Here is a 15,662-nt window from a genome sequence, read left to right as displayed (position 1 = left end):
GATAGAGTAGCTGTTGATGTTTTAGGTTCTTTTCCACCTTTTAGTAAGGGCAGTAGATATATTGTGGTATTTAGTGATTATTTGACTCGTTGGGTCGAAGCATTCCCAGTGCCTAGTGTCGAAGTAACTGTTATTGCGGGTCTTTTGATTGATGAAATTATTTCTAGACATGGGGCTCCACGTGTGTTGCTCTCTGACAGGGGAACTGATTTTTTGTCTAAGGTCGTTACAGAAGTTTGTAAAATATGTCAGTTCAAAAGCTCAATTCTTCTAGTTATCACCCACAGACCGATGGTCTTGTAGAAAGGTTTAATTCTACCTTGTGTCAGTCTTTGTCAATTTACGTTTCCAAAAAACAGAAAGATTGGGACGATTTCACACCACTTATTTTGTTTGCGCATAGGACTTGTGTTTTAAATGCGATTGGGGATTCTCCTTTTTACGTTCTTTATGGACGAGAGCCACGCTTGCCAATTGACGTTAAGTATTTGCCTCCTGCAGCTGATGATTTGAGTACTTAGGTCCCTGACTATGGAAAACGTGTTGTCGAAAAGGTCGAGTTGCGCAAAATCTAGCTAGAGAAAATTTACAGCGTGCACAACAAACACTGAAGGATTATTACGATCAAAAGACAAAAGAACCTGTTTTTGAAGTTGGTCAACGTGTTTGGGTTTATACTCCAAGAACTAGAAAAGGATTATCCAAAAAGTTAATGCATAATTGGTTGGGTCCATACAGAATCGTTGAGAAGTTGTCGCCAGTGCACTTTAAGTTGCGCACGACCGCCAATAATAAAGTTGCTTTTTCGTGTCACGCAAATCGTATGAGGCCCTTTGTTGATCCAACATTGAGGCCAATTGACCCTCCGCCTTTTGATGATCCTGCCGAGCCATATTTAGATGAATCTGATATTCCAAAAGATTGTATTGAGCCAAATAATTCTGTGCATGCTGAAGAGAATCCTTTAGACATTGGGTTAAATCCTGTTGGCGAACAAGAGTTAGTGACCCCACAATCTCATGAAGAGAAGGAATCAAACAAAGAATCAGACCAAGGAAAGACAAAGAATCAACTTCAAAATGAAAAAGAACCAACTCCGGAAGCAATTGTTGTCGACAATAAAACTGTGTTTAGTGCAGAGCAAAATCTAAAACATCGAAAGAGAAACGGAAAAGTTCAGTACTTGGTCAAGTGGCTCAACTATGCTAAAAGCCCGTCAACGTGGGAACCGGAAGAAAATATTTTGGCTAAACGTCTCATTGGTAATTATCTCCGGTCACCAAAGTAGTCTTAGTCTATAGTTTGTTGTAGTCTACCTTGCTGCTGGGTTTGTGTTTTGTGTTTTTACTTTTACCTCTATTCGCTTTTCCCAAATTTGTTTTTATCAATGTATTCATGAGCGCCCTCTCCCTTGCTCTCTCTGCTATCTTTCAAGTGTTAGGGTTAACGTTTTTTGGAAGTTTTTCATCTTTAAGTTTAATAAGTTTTCTTTGTTTAGCTAAGATTATGTCCGTACTCGTTAAGTGTTGCCTTTTATATACGACCCGTCAAGCTACCAAGCTTTAAATGTTGTCGAGTGTAAATGAAGATTTTTTATTTTGATTGATAGATTTTGTTTGAGATGAGTATTATGTTGTTTTGTTGAGCCCTAAGTGTCAGGTGATTAGATGGCTGTGGTACTTTTTTTTGTAGCTATCTTGTTAACTTGATTGCAAAGGTAATTCACCATTTATTCAATGGTTCTTCGAATCTTCATGAATTTACTCCTGTGAAGTGAGTCTGCACATAACTGGAGAAGAGGAGACGTCAAAGCATATGTGCATTTAAAACGTTGGCTCTGCCATTTGGTGGAGTTTGACTTCTACTTGGTTACGTTTAAGCCGAACAATGCCTGTTTATTCTATTACTGGCCAGTACATTCTATCTTTAACACACAAGTTCGCTGCTTTTTCATGAAATTGTGTTATAACAAAAACATATGTTACAAGCAAGATAGCCAGCTATTCACGATGTATGCATTGTCTGCTTCAAACAGCCTCAGTATGAAGTCAGCAGACAGCAATAATTTACAAGACGAGATAAATTGCAGAACGAGTCGTCGTCTATTCTCCTTCGAGATAAATTTGTCTACCTATCTAACCTTTTTCAAGATGTTCACACTAGAACACTAACATGCACTTGTTTTCAAGCACTCAGGATTCAAGAACGTTCAATTACTTTGGACATTTAACGTTGAACTCTTGATCAATATTAGTGGTAGTTTTATAGTCGTTTTGATATTTCTCATTATTTCCTCAGTACTTTTTCAAATTTTTCTTGTTCTTCCGCTAGCTACGTTTGTTCCTTACTTTTTCGTTTATATACGTCCAATTGCATCGAGGACGATGCTTCTTCTAAGGAGGGAGGAATGTTGTGAAGTATTTTGAAGGTTATTTTAAGTTTATTTCGTGTTTGTGCTTGACGTTTCACTCGTGACTAGAATATTGTTATGATCAGTTTATAGTTCAAGGTTAATCCGTATTTGTGTCGACAGGTTTTCAAATTCTATTACCTTTTAAAGTAGTTTTTCAACATGAATGTCATTTATTAAATTTGGGTGGCAGTCCTTGAAGTGGGCACGTTTTGGAACCACCGCTGACCTTGACTGTTACCTACATCAGAGCTCCTGTTTTGGTTGAAGGTAGAGCCTCGTGGGTTTAGCTGTCACGCTTGCATTGGTTTTCTTATGGGTTTGTTTATTCCACTTAAGTTATCATCAGGAAAATCGTTTAAGTCATTCCGAAAAGCGGTTGTAGCTCTCATGATGGTCAGCAAGCCTGAACGTACCTACGTTTTACTTATATAAGTTGGCAGTGTTTAGCACAAGTTGGTTAGTAGTTAAGATTAGTTACAGTTAGTTGTCGAGCAGAATTCGTCAAATGATGCTGTAAACGAGTCATAAGACCTGCTGTAAAGGTTAAAGAACACCAAGGTGAAAACGCGGATACCTGGTGCCTCTACGCTCAGCGAGAAAGTTGCTCGTAAACCCCCTACAATACTTACGTCCACTCACAAACCCTACCAATCAACTTGAAATACGTGAAAAATCCAGCCTCATCGGTAAGAATGTTACTAATGTTAGTGCATTTTGCTCGAGCCACAATCCAAGGATACCATTCCATTCGTAAAATTAACGGGATATTAGTGCAGGATCATTTCTGGGTCGGGATCATTTCGGGGACTGTACAGTTCAGTTTGAATATACAAATTAATAGTTTATTAATATCCACTCAAGATAACTACCAACCTAACTTTGAGTGCCTTGTCTCCACGGCCGAATTATTTGCTTCTGCGACATCTTCATACTCAATCACTTCCACATAATTGTACGGGAAGAGCCCTTCCTTGCTGCCTAGTTGGCCACTCCACCAACCGTCTTCCTCAGTAACCCGCAGAATGTCAACAATATCGCCCACTTTTAGGGTCAGCTCATCTTCTTTCTTAGCGTCATATGAAAATATTACTTTCGCCTTCTTTCCTGCAACTGTGATTATCAAGAAATTGATTAGTATACTTACGTCCTCTCAAAAACCCTACCAATCTACTTGATATACGTGTAAATTTAAATCTCAGAGAAAGTCAGAAATACCTATAGTAATATAACAATGATAATAATGGCCAAAAATGTAAAATATTTGATCCATCAGTAACTGTGCCAGGTAATAAAGGCTACATTAATCAGTTAATTAATTATTTTTTTTTTTATTATATATGACAGCCTGAAGATGAAAGATACTACGTGCAAATCTGGTTTACCCGCTGTCTGAGTGTTGTGGTCACAGCATTAAAACAAACCAAAAATTTTCAATCAATTAAGTTCGCCTAGGCATGTAGCCTGACAGGCACCGAGGTAACGATTCGCTCGCCTAGCTGATTCAGATTAGGTGTTTGAAATTACGGCAACTGATAAAGTAGGAGCGGGAGTGATATTGTTTGGGTCAATGTTGACGTTCACTGCGCAAGAACAGTCGTCTTCAATCCCAAATAACTACTTGTTGATTTCAGAACGGCCCAAAGTTATGGATGACATATTGATTTCAAGCGCCATATTAAAGCTGTTCTGATTTCTCAACGATGCTTCGGTGGTGGTTTTTATTTCTTAGATTACTTTTCCTTTTAAAATGTGGTTGCTTTAGTCCTTTGTTTCGTCAAGGTAATGAAACGAGGTGTACGTTGTAATTCGACGTATCTGGCGAACCGTAAAGGCGATTATGATCATCTGATATGGAGACGAATGACATGGGATCCCTACAGACGCTGTGTCATAAAAGAGCGACATATTGTGCTACTGATAAAATCCAAATGGTAGGTATTACAGGGATTTGATTCTTACAACCCTAGCATTTTCAATTCTAAACAACGGCCTGGGCAACCAGCGGCACAGAAAGTGCGTCGTCACATCAACTTCTGTTCGAATAAGTTTGTCGAATTCATCTCTGAGCACAACGCAACCTGAGATGTAGAGCATTTCAGAGTCGCGTGAGTTTGGCATGTGCTAAGACTCAGACGGTAGATTTGCATTGGTCATATTAAATGGTAGTTCTTTTGACAGAGTGGTGAAACATCTTTTCTGAAGTGAATGAATATTAAACATAGCCATATTTTCTGATGGATACACAACAGAAATCGTAGTTCCTCTGAGGGCTTCTAAGATCTTCTAAGAATATTATTGTTAAGTTTTGAAAGGATTAACCCCAAGAATAATTTCTGAAGGGGACAGACAAAAATGCGATTTGGCCTTCAGTGTTATAAAAACCTGGACCAGTGTAGGACACACGCATGAAGAGATTGATACTTTTTGGGGGTGTATTCAGGGCACCTGGATTTCAATGATATCTTCACCGTTGATGGTAGGTGCACTCAGGTGTTTGTAGTGGTCGCTGTGATAACAGCTAACTAAAATAGTCTTTAAACAACTATTGATATACCGTAAAATTCCAGAAATAAGCCCTGGGGCTTATATTCTTCAAAGGCCCTTTTGGAGGGGTGGTTTAACTAAGAGGGGGGGGGGGGGGTTTGTGTTTCAAAATCGATTGGGCTAGCCTTATAGTTGGAAGTAAATTTACCTTTTTTGCTTTGTTTTACTTTGTATTTTAGGGCAATTTTCCAAGTACAAGCCCCCAAGGGGCTTATATTTGGAGGGATGGTTTAACTACGAGGGGGGGGGGATTTGGGTTTCAAAATCGATTGGCAGCTGTTATTGCTTTGGCGGACATTGGTTGTCTTTACACTAGGCTGTTAAGTAAGACTTAAGAGCTGCTAAGTTTTACTTAACCAAAATTCGTGTGTAAAGGCCTAAGTAAAATCTCAAGTAACTTTACTTTGCGTCCCATTAAAGTGGGAAAATTGAAACGATTCAAGAAAATTTCAAGCGACTTGAAAACCATCCTTATGACCGACTTAGCTGACTTGCAGTTACTTGCGGTTTCTTGAGCTTTGAGAAAGATCAATCTTAATTAGGCCATCCCCCCCTTTTTTTTTTTTCGTTTAGCGTCGAATGCGTTTCCTGATGTTGGTCGGTCGGTCGGATTGAAAAAAAAAACCTAAAACAAAAAATCACAAGAAGTCTCGGAATAGGAGTCCCTGGTACCCCAGGATGACGTTAAAAGTTAACATTCACATATTTGGATTAACAAAATGCACAATATGCTGTAAAAAAAGTTCCTGTTTTTGTTCCTGTTTTTCCTTATGCTGTTACTACGCTCATTTTTCAGATTAAAAGAATTATTTCAAGTGAAAAATGGTTTAACTACGTCGTTACTTTTTTTTTTTGATAATGCCAAAAATTTGGGTGGGTCGGACGACGCTAAATGGAGAAAAAAAAGAGGATGGCCTTACGTTACGTGGGAAGGTTTCTGAAGAAACTTGAGAAACTTTTCATGAACGTTTTCTACATTTTGACATCGGCGTGAAAGAAAAAAACACAAAATGTTCATTTGAAATTGATTTTTACCCATGTACTGAGCTGATTTAACTTGCGTGAACGGATCCAGGATCCAGTTAGTGTTTTACGCGAATTATTTTTTAGGATTAACTTATGGGTATTTGAATAAAAAATTATCAAGAAATAAGTTATTTATCTGTCATTGTTAATTCATAGCATAAGCTCAAAACACGATCGTGAGACTACAGATCGCAAGATTGTTAGCGAAACTTTAGACGGGCTACTCCCCATTCTTGAATTAAAACTAAAGTGTTGTTTTTGTACAGTGTTTCATTGAATTGCTATTCATTTTCTTATTCATTACTTGCCATTCAATATTTTTGCAATGTGCTGCTCTTTTTCCATATCTCGTGCCCTGAATAAAGCTAAAGCCGCTTATGAATGAAGTTTGTTTTCAGTTGTTTGTTTACGGCTTTATATTCTCACTGAAACAGTGAGCTTATCTAAAATATGAAAGAGCTATCCTCTATTCTAACGGCAGACTCGTCGGCTTTTCGAACCCGAGTTTGTCTTTAATTTTGTAAAAAAAAAAACAGTTGTAAGTTGCTGTATTATTAATTTTTATAATTTGTAGTGTGATTGCCTCACGTTTCTCAGCAATGAACTGCACAACACCTGAACACGAACCGCACAGTTTGAGAAGGTTAAAGACTGAGTAAAAAGTTAACAGTAGCGAAAAAGGTTATCGTTTTCCGGCAAGCTTTCCTATTATATGTCTGTCCTCAAAGAAAATGTACACTTTACGGTAAAACTTTCTATCAGATATTGTGAGGCTGAATAAATGTAAAGGCTACACTCATACCTGTTTGTCGGGGCCGTTAAAAAAAAAAATAAGAAAAGAACAGAAAATACGTATGAAGAAATGGCCCATTGTACAGACCTGAATTTGCCAATTAACGTTCAAACAATAGGCCCTTTGTTCCAGGTGACACCCGCCCAGACCAAGCCGAAGTTTGTTTGAATAATCGGAAACCTTCGGCGTGACAAACTTGCGAACCAGGGGTGTAGGGAGTGCTACATTGCGCTATGAAGAATGATGCTTCACTAGGGTACCGAAGGGAGAAGTTGAACTTCGTACAAATTTAGTCCGTGCGGAGCTGAGAGCAGTCTTTAACTTAATTTGTTTTTGCTTCAGGTTCTTAATCGCACAACTGTGAGCATCGAGACAGTGAACTAAAATCTTAACCTTTTTACGTTTAGAAGTTAAGCTCATTTTTTGATCAAGTACACTGCAAAATAATCCGCGGTGGCTCCCGCAATTGTCTTTTTGTCATCGCGCAAAAGTGACGGGGTTGGATACAAAATAACCAAAAAAATCGCGTCGCTCAGATCATTTTATGTCGGTCCTTCGCGCTTTGCTAAGACACTTCTAAAGAGAAAGAAGGAATTAATTTGCATTCTTCGCGCTACCGAAATCTATATCATGTACGCATCAGCATGATGTCCGCACTATTTCAGATTCTCTTAAACACATTGAGGCCGCACCGTTCAGTATATTTTAGCCCGATACTCTTTTACGACCCTGTTTTGCTGTTTTAGAACATATTTGTCTACCTTATTTAAACAGTTTACAAAATATACCATCCTATCATTTGCTTTATGAGAATAACCACAACTCAGCAATAACAATGCTTTGTAGCAATAATAATTACCGCACAAAGGTGTGATTTTTAAACTGGCAACTCCCCCAAATACAAACCCTACCAGTGAATAGTTCTAACAGCAAAATTCACTGCAAATGATTTACAAGGAACTTAAACGAATGCGTATTTAAAACTGTTTTGTGAATCAATCCGCTTGTATCTTGAGAACTGTGACTTTAAATCGAAATAGGATCGCGGAAAAAGACCTAGTATAAATTTTGCACGCGCAGTCCGTACTTTGAGGCCTACGCCGCAATGAAATATCGCCGCTGCACTGAACATAAACGACGTAAAAGAGCCCTCATTTAAAAGTTTATTCTGGCAAAAACTGTTCTCAGAGAGGTGAATATCAATTCTTTTGTTTTTGCTTATGCTAGCGGCACTTAAGCAGAAAGGTGTGATTTTTTAAGCCAAAATTCACGACAAAATCTTTTAAGCTACATCGCTATGTCACAACACATAGTCCCGAATCTATGTCCATTTAAAGAAGAAATTTATTAACCTGCGTTTGAGAAAATAACAAAAAAAAAGAATGCAACGCGGGTGAACGCAACAACGCGAAAAAGGCATTGTAGCTTTAACGGCTTCATGCAGTCACGCTTCATGCTCAGTAAGGGACGCGGGGCCATAAAACCGTGTTTTAAACTTTGTGGGTAGTGAGGTGAAAGGACGTGTGATTTTTTTGAGTCTTTTGTTTGCTGTTCCCTTTCAGTGCTTCGATCGAAATCTGAAAATTGTCTTTTTATAGACCTAAATCACACAAGTAAACAGCGCGTTCATGTTAGAGAACTTACGCACCATTAAGCGCGAGAATTTTGCTTAAAAAGAGTAACAAATTATATCAGCAGGGGGACGTGGGGCCATAAAAGCGTATTTTAAACTTCGTGGGCAGTGAGGTGAAAGGAGGTGCGATTTTTTTTCAGCCTTTTGTTTGCTGTTCCTTTTCAGTGTTTCGATCGTCATCTAAAAATTGGCTTTTTATAGATTTAAATCGCACAAGTAAAGAGCGCGTTCATGTTAGAGAACTTACGCACCAAGCGCGAGAATTTTTACTTGAAAAGAGCAACAAGTTATATCAGCAATTAAGGGTCGGGGGCATAGAACCGTGTTTTAAACTTCGTGGGCAGTGAGGTGAAAGGAGGTGCGATATTTTCAGTCTGTTGTTTGCTGTTCCTTTTCAATATATTAATCGTCATCTGAAAATGAGCTTTCTGTTGTTTGATTTAAATCACACAAGTAAACAGCGCGTTCATATTAGAGAAGTTACGCTCCAAGCGCAAGAATTTTGCTTGAAAAGAGCAATAATTTATATCAGTTTAAAAGGGTCGGTGGCACAGAGCCGTGATTTAAACTTCGCTGGCAGTGAGGTGGAAGGTGTTATTTTGTTCCTTTATTGTTTACTCACGCTCTTCAATGCATTCCATGGTATGTGATTTTTATTCAAAGAAGTTAATTCTTGTTCAAACAAACGACTATAAACTTGGAAATTTGGCTAACCGGTATTTAAGCTACAAGAGCAGTGAGCTCAATTGAAGTACGTCCAGAGGACAGTATATCAAACGTCGGCCGGCGCTCGCGCGTGTCACGCTAGTCGCACGCGTCTAAGACATCGCGATTATCATACACCACCTCTGTAAGCGCCAAAGTAAAGGCTGCAGCTAGAAAGGCTGTTCTAGAAGCGGAAGCCGCCACATTGAAAATGCTTCATTAGATTGAGGAAGAGGAGCGGAAATTGCGTCAGCGCAAAAACGAACTCAAGCTAATACTGAATTAGCAAAGGCATGAGCTGAAGAACACGCGTATGCACAAGTCGAAATTGGCGCGAATTCGCCTCACGCAAGGGATCAAAATAAGAAGTTACCTCCGACTCCCCTACTCACAGAAGCAAATTTGGAAAACAAGGTAGAAAGCCAAAATGAACCCAAGGAAGAAAAAACAGAGCCCGCATTTGTTGAAAAACTCACCATACAGACCAAAGCATTCAATCCAGAAGCACCCGAGTGGAAAAACGGAGACACGAGATTTCCTGTAATGGGCAATGAAGCGACCAGAAGTACACCTACAGCGGATCTACAACTTCTACTTCTTCAGCAACAAGAGGCTATCATGGCACTGACCTTACCTCAATCTGAGCTTCCCGTGTTTACCGACGACCCTATTGAATATTGTAACTTCGTGTCAAAAGGATGACTGGCTATCTCAATGCGATGAGTTTAAGAAGTTGAATTTATACAACCGCTATCAGTTCGTCCGAAGTAAACACCTTTGCATTAACTGTTTAACTCCTGGACATTTTGTTCAAGACTGTCCAAAGAGAAGCTTCTACCCTGTCGAAGGATGTACAAGGAAGCATTCTACATTCCTTCACGCGAAACAATCGTCCCCAAAACCAAGCAGTACCGATAAAGAAAATCGACCTAGCGACCAAGGACAAGCAACAAGTCCAGGTGCAACGCAAGCAAAGAATGGCTATGTGAAAAGCGAATCATTTTAAGTATCAAGTGATTCGTGGTAGGGATGTCGATCGTTCCCGTGAAAGCGAACGTAAAAGGCCAAGGTAAGAAAGTACTCACTTATGCATTCCTAGATTCTGAATACAATATACAATATGCAATACAACAAAATTTGTGTGTTAAGGGTCTCGGTTGGGATGACCCGATCCCTGAAACAAGCAAGCAGAAATGGGAAGCATAGCTGAGAGAGCTACCCAAGTTGGAACAATTTAAAATACCGCGATGCTTCAAGCCCCAAGAATTTTCAGATGTAAAACGATGTGAACTTCACTACTTCTCAGATGCTTCTAATCATGGGAGGGTATGGAGCAGTTTCGTACCTGCGTCAGATCAATGCAGTTGGCCAGGTTCAATGCTCTCTCATCATGGCAAACTCAAGACTGGCTCCACTCAAGGCTATGACGATTCCAAGGATGGAATTATCCGCAGCGGTTCTAGCTACAAGATTTGATCGGATGATCAAACAAGAAGTCACCTTGCCAATCGACCAATCTACTTTCTGGACTGACAGCACTTGTGTCCTCCGCTACATAGAAAACAAGGATAAAAGATTTCAGACCTTTGTTGCAAATCGTATCTCAGCTATTCTTGACCAGTCCACCGCAACACAATGGAGGCACGTTGACACTATACAGATTCCCGCCGACGAAGCATCAAGGGGGATGACAGTTGAAGCATTGTTAAATAATGAACGCTGGATACAAGGACCAGACTTTCTAAAGCAACCTGAAGAAGAATGGCCACAAAGATCCACAGGCATGGGTAAGATTTCTCCCGATGATCCTGAAGTAAAGAAAACTGCTGAAGCATTTGCAAGTGAAACAAGCGAACAAACCGAAGATTGCATTAGCAAAACCTTTCAAAGATTCTCTTCATGGACTCGCCGTTTGAAAAGGGTCGTGGCATGGATTCTACGCTACAAAGGCATGTTACGCAGACAGAGCCAGCTGCGCAAAGAAAATAAGAAAATCAACCTCCAATCAAGCAAATTGAAATTGTCCCCTTAACTGTGTGCGAGATAAGGGACGCCGAAGAAGTCATTATTAAGCACGTGCAGAACCAAAGCTTCAAAGAAGACATGCAAACCCTTAGGCGCGTCACTCAAGAAACACAAGACAAGAAAACGGCAGTGAAGAAGGGTAGCAATATCTACAAACTTGACCCGTTTATGGAAAATGGCTTCATACCAGTTGGAGGACGTCTCCACAATGCACCAATCAAGATCGACGCAAGACACCCAATTATTCTTACAAAGAAGCATCACGTTGTCAACCTCATCAATGATTACTATCATCGAGCTTCTGGGCACTCAGGAGTTGAATACACCTTATCGTTACTCAGACAAGGCTACTGGATAATCGGCACTCGATCGTTTGTACGTAACATCACCAACAAATGTTTTAATTGCCGGCGACGTTAAGCACCTGTTATGCAACAAAAGATGGTGAGCTTACCAGAAGATCGCATAACACCTTCAAAGCCACCATTCACATATAAGTGGACTGTTTTGGCCCCTTCTAAGTACGTCGAGGAAGAGCAACAGCTAAGAGATATGGAGTATTGTTTACCTGTCTTGCCATCCGTCCAGTCCACATTGAAGTTGTACACTCTATGGACACTGAATCCTTTATCAATGCTCTACGTCGCTTTATTTCAAGGCGAGGACGTCCAGAAGAAATTAGGTCAGACAACGGAGGAAACTTTGTAAAATGCGGAAAGGAGCTAGGTGAAGCATTGCAACAATGGAACCAGGCTCAAATTCACGAGTACTTGCTCCAACGTGATGTCAAGTGGAAATTCAACCCACCCGCTGCTTCTCACCACGGAGGAGTATGGGAAAGATGTATCAGAACAGTAAGGAAGGTTATGAAGGCGCTACTTAAGGAAACACGTTCGTGACGATGAAGGCCTATGCATGCTGATGTTTGATGTGTAATTAATCGTATATGGAAGACCAATTACAAAGATGTCTGATGATCTACGAGATTGCAACGCACTCACCCCCAATCATTTGCTGCTCTTCGGGGAGGATCAGCAATGCCACCCGGAGCGTTTTCAAGAGAGGATAACTATAGATGTGGTCGATGGCGCCAAGTACAGTATCTCAGCAACCTGTTTTGGCGACGATGGACGCGAGAATATTTACCTTCGTTACAGCAACGCCAAACGTGGAACAAGCCACAGAGAAATCTCGCTGTAAATGATATTGTGCTGCTTCTGGGCGAGAACACGCCCCGCAGTATCTTGCCATTAGGACAAGTAATTGAAGTCTACAGCAATCGTGGGGATGGATTAGTACATTCAGCTAAAGTCAAGACCAGATCAACGGAGCTGGTGCGACCAGTGGACAAGATTGTTTTACTGGAGTCAAGTGCAGAGGACGCAATTGACGCAAGCAAGGATCAGTAAGATCTTGTTATAATGGGCATTTATTAGCTTATGCTATGAACATTATATTTTACAATCTATAGTTTGTTAGCTTAAGCGTTTCAAACCTGTTATATAGTTATTTGGTAAAGGCTAATTTTATCGCCTTTAAGGGGCCGGAATGTTAGTTTTGAAACGCTCTTTTGTTCATTTGCCTTATAATATGTTTAGTTACTTTAAGAAATAATTTTTGGTTATAGTACGTGATTATATCAATCTTTCTAGAAACATTTCGTAGGTTTTCACGCTTATGTTATGGTACGGTACTTTCCGCTAGGAAACGCGCAAAGCGTAGGTACAGTTTTACTTAGTTAACGCCCTAGGCATAGTACACGTATAATCTATTATAAAAGAGGCAACACAATACTAGAAATTACAAGTTATCCCGCTATCATTGGAGTTGCTATCAGAAGATATTTTGCTGCTGCCAGATTGCTATTTTTTGTTACTTTTGGTGCGAGTCCTTGACCAAAGTAAGTCTTTTGTTTTCTTATCGTTATTTAGTACTGTAATTCGTGGAACTATCAAGTCTTTACGCTATCTCATGAGAAGGACATTGATTTGAAGACAACTGTTGGAATCAAACAGGACTGATTGTTGTTACTATTACCAAAGTATTTTATATAATCTAGTTTACTGTTTTAAAGATAAGTTCTGTTCAAGCGGAATCGCTACGATATAGTTTTTTTTTTATTGTTTTATTCATGCTGAGAGTTAAATGTTAGTGTCTCGGTTAATTAGCTCAAGTATCAATTATCGGATTTTCAGTTATCTGTGGAAAATACTTTACCCACAAACAAAACATTGATTTTAGGGTTGACTGACTGCCCTCCTTACCGTCGGATACATCGGAGTACATGCTATCTCTTTCTTGGCCGGAGTCTAAAAAACAATGCACAAAACAACATTTTCATTAAAAATAGCTCTTTGATTCTTAAAGAGCACGACTTTACGATGAAATGACACCGTCTCAGTAAGATTACATAAACCTTACCGTCGGATACATCGGAGTATATGCTACCTCTTTCTTGGGCGGAATCTAAAAAACAATGCACAAAACAACATTTTCATTAAAAATTGCTCTTTGATTCTTAAAGAGCACGGCTATACGATGAAATGACACCGTCTGAGTAAGATAACACAAACGGGGGAGGACCTGTAAATCACCAAGTAGTAGAATGGGTTGATTTTTTCGCTAACCCTGTTTTCAAAAATCCGGGTGTCACCTACAATCTAAATAACTATAACTTAACGGCAAAAAAAACGGCATTGTAACTTCAAAGTTGAAGTTAGTGTTTGGCCAGTCAAAACCTTTAGGGCATCCCCACCTGCCTAACAAGTTATTTGAGATGTGTCTTTTCCGATTTTAACGTGAAGTCGCTACTCGATTGACGTACATTTTTCTGCGAAATAATTAACATGTTTCCATCCCCCACTCTTTCTCTTCCTTCCCTCCTCATTTTGACGTCTGCCATGCAAGCTTACATTCTGCATTTGTCGCACACTGCTTTTTTCATCCTTGCCGAAAAAGAATTTAAAAAGACTTTCCATTTATTCTACAGTCAGACTTACCTCGTCACTTTGCTAAAGTGAGTTCTAATTTTTTGACATGTGTGTGTAACATGTTCTCAGAAGAAGTGCAATAGAACCCAAATTTTCCCACGTTTCTTCGGCAAGCGGCCACGTTCGTTTTTCACGGCGACTTCTAGCTGAAAACCGACCATTTCAAGTTGTTGATGTAAAAGGACGTCGTGCAAGTGTAAAGTTTTACCATTTGTTGTGGCTATTTTATTTGTATTTATTGTTCCTAATTCAGAGGAGGTATATTCTCTTCGCTTTTCCATTATGACTAAATTTTTGGATGCAATTGAAAACCTGGTAATAAAAATACCCGAAATTATCAACAACGCGGCTCATTTGAAACTTATAACTGCTCTCAGCTCTTTTTTACGAGTTCGAGGTTGTCACAAACACTTTTCGCCTTCACCTTGTCTAGAGAAGTGGATTTCTGGCACGTCCTCTTCATCTTGAAGCTCCTCTCTACTCGAATATGGTGGCTGAGTTGAGTTATCGGTATTGCCTAAAAAGGTAGCAGCATATTATTGTTGAAAAGAAGTTGGAAAATTAGCAGCAAATTGAAACGACATCTGCTCAACAGTTAGCGAAAAAAGGAAATAACAAATGGTTGTCTATATTTTATGATAAATAGACTGACCTTTGATCAATATACATGGAGAGGATCCAACAGCAATATTACCGGTACTGTTAGACACATGGTTGTTAATGATTACATTCTGATTTTCCTCGCAGTAATCTGCAAATTGAGTGATAAAATCATATTCAGTTATTTTTCAAGTGTTTTATGAATAAATTTGTGTCATTGATAAATCTTATTAAAAACGGAGTGTGATTCAAATAAGAGAGTGAAAGCATAACTAAATTACACAATCAACTACAAACATCTTGTCAGACAGTAGAAATAGGAGTCCCAGCTTATTATCAACGAGCAATGAAACTAAAGATGAACATAATTTCAAATATTGGAACAGGAAAAATGCAGAGCACATTTGAACCACTGCACTCACCGCCAAGTCATGGTAGGGCTTGAGTGTCCAATGACACCTGTCTTTGCGTTGTGTCATGTTGGTGTGTCTTTTAGAGGGCCTCAATGGGGTTAACCTTCAGCCGTCAAACGCCCCGAAGTTTAATCATCAATCATCAAAAAAGTTTATTTTCTACCGTTAACCGCAAATAAAGGCAGATTAATTGAACCGTCAAAACGTTCAAGACATTTAAACTCTTACTGTTTTAGCTTATCTTCGCAGATTTTGGCTCCCATAGAATCTCTAAACTGGAAAAATCAGCTCCCGTGTTCTCAGAAACTCTCTTTCTAGACATAATATATAGATTTAGCCAGGGCTTAGAGCCAAGCGCCCTTCAACGAAAACAATTGGTCTAATAAACCAAAAAAAAAAAGAAAGGAAGAAAGAAACAATTCTGCACGTGAAGCACACTTTTCTGTACATTTTTCTGCCGTTGTTGTTGCTCGATTACAACTTTAAACTATCTCTTTACTCGTTTTATGGAGGAAATCAG

General features: G+C 39.4%; 1 protein-coding gene across 1 annotated transcript in view; it reads right to left on the bottom strand.

Moving 5' to 3' along the window:
• Positions 1-14,875, bottom strand: part of LOC140930904 (uncharacterized) — a 142,224-nt gene extending 127,349 nt beyond the window's left edge. The window contains exons 1-5 of the mRNA XM_073380624.1: positions 14,782-14,875; positions 14,554-14,646; positions 13,561-13,605; positions 13,404-13,448; positions 3,287-3,523 (exon numbers count right to left, since the gene is read on the bottom strand). Of these exons, the coding sequence (XP_073236725.1) occupies positions 3,287-3,523; positions 13,404-13,425 (259 nt within the window). The 5' untranslated portion in view covers positions 13,426-13,448; positions 13,561-13,605; positions 14,554-14,646; positions 14,782-14,875. The remainder of the gene's footprint in view (positions 1-3,286; positions 3,524-13,403; positions 13,449-13,560; positions 13,606-14,553; positions 14,647-14,781) is intronic.
• Between the last annotated feature and the right edge of the window lie 787 nt (positions 14,876-15,662).

The sequence above is a fragment of the Porites lutea genome, chromosome 3 (assembly GCF_958299795.1).
Source record: "Porites lutea chromosome 3, jaPorLute2.1, whole genome shotgun sequence".
Lineage (NCBI taxonomy): Eukaryota > Metazoa > Cnidaria > Anthozoa > Scleractinia > Poritidae > Porites > Porites lutea.
The sequence above is the reverse complement of the archived record's forward strand: the minus strand, read 5'-3'. Positions and strand labels throughout refer to the sequence as shown.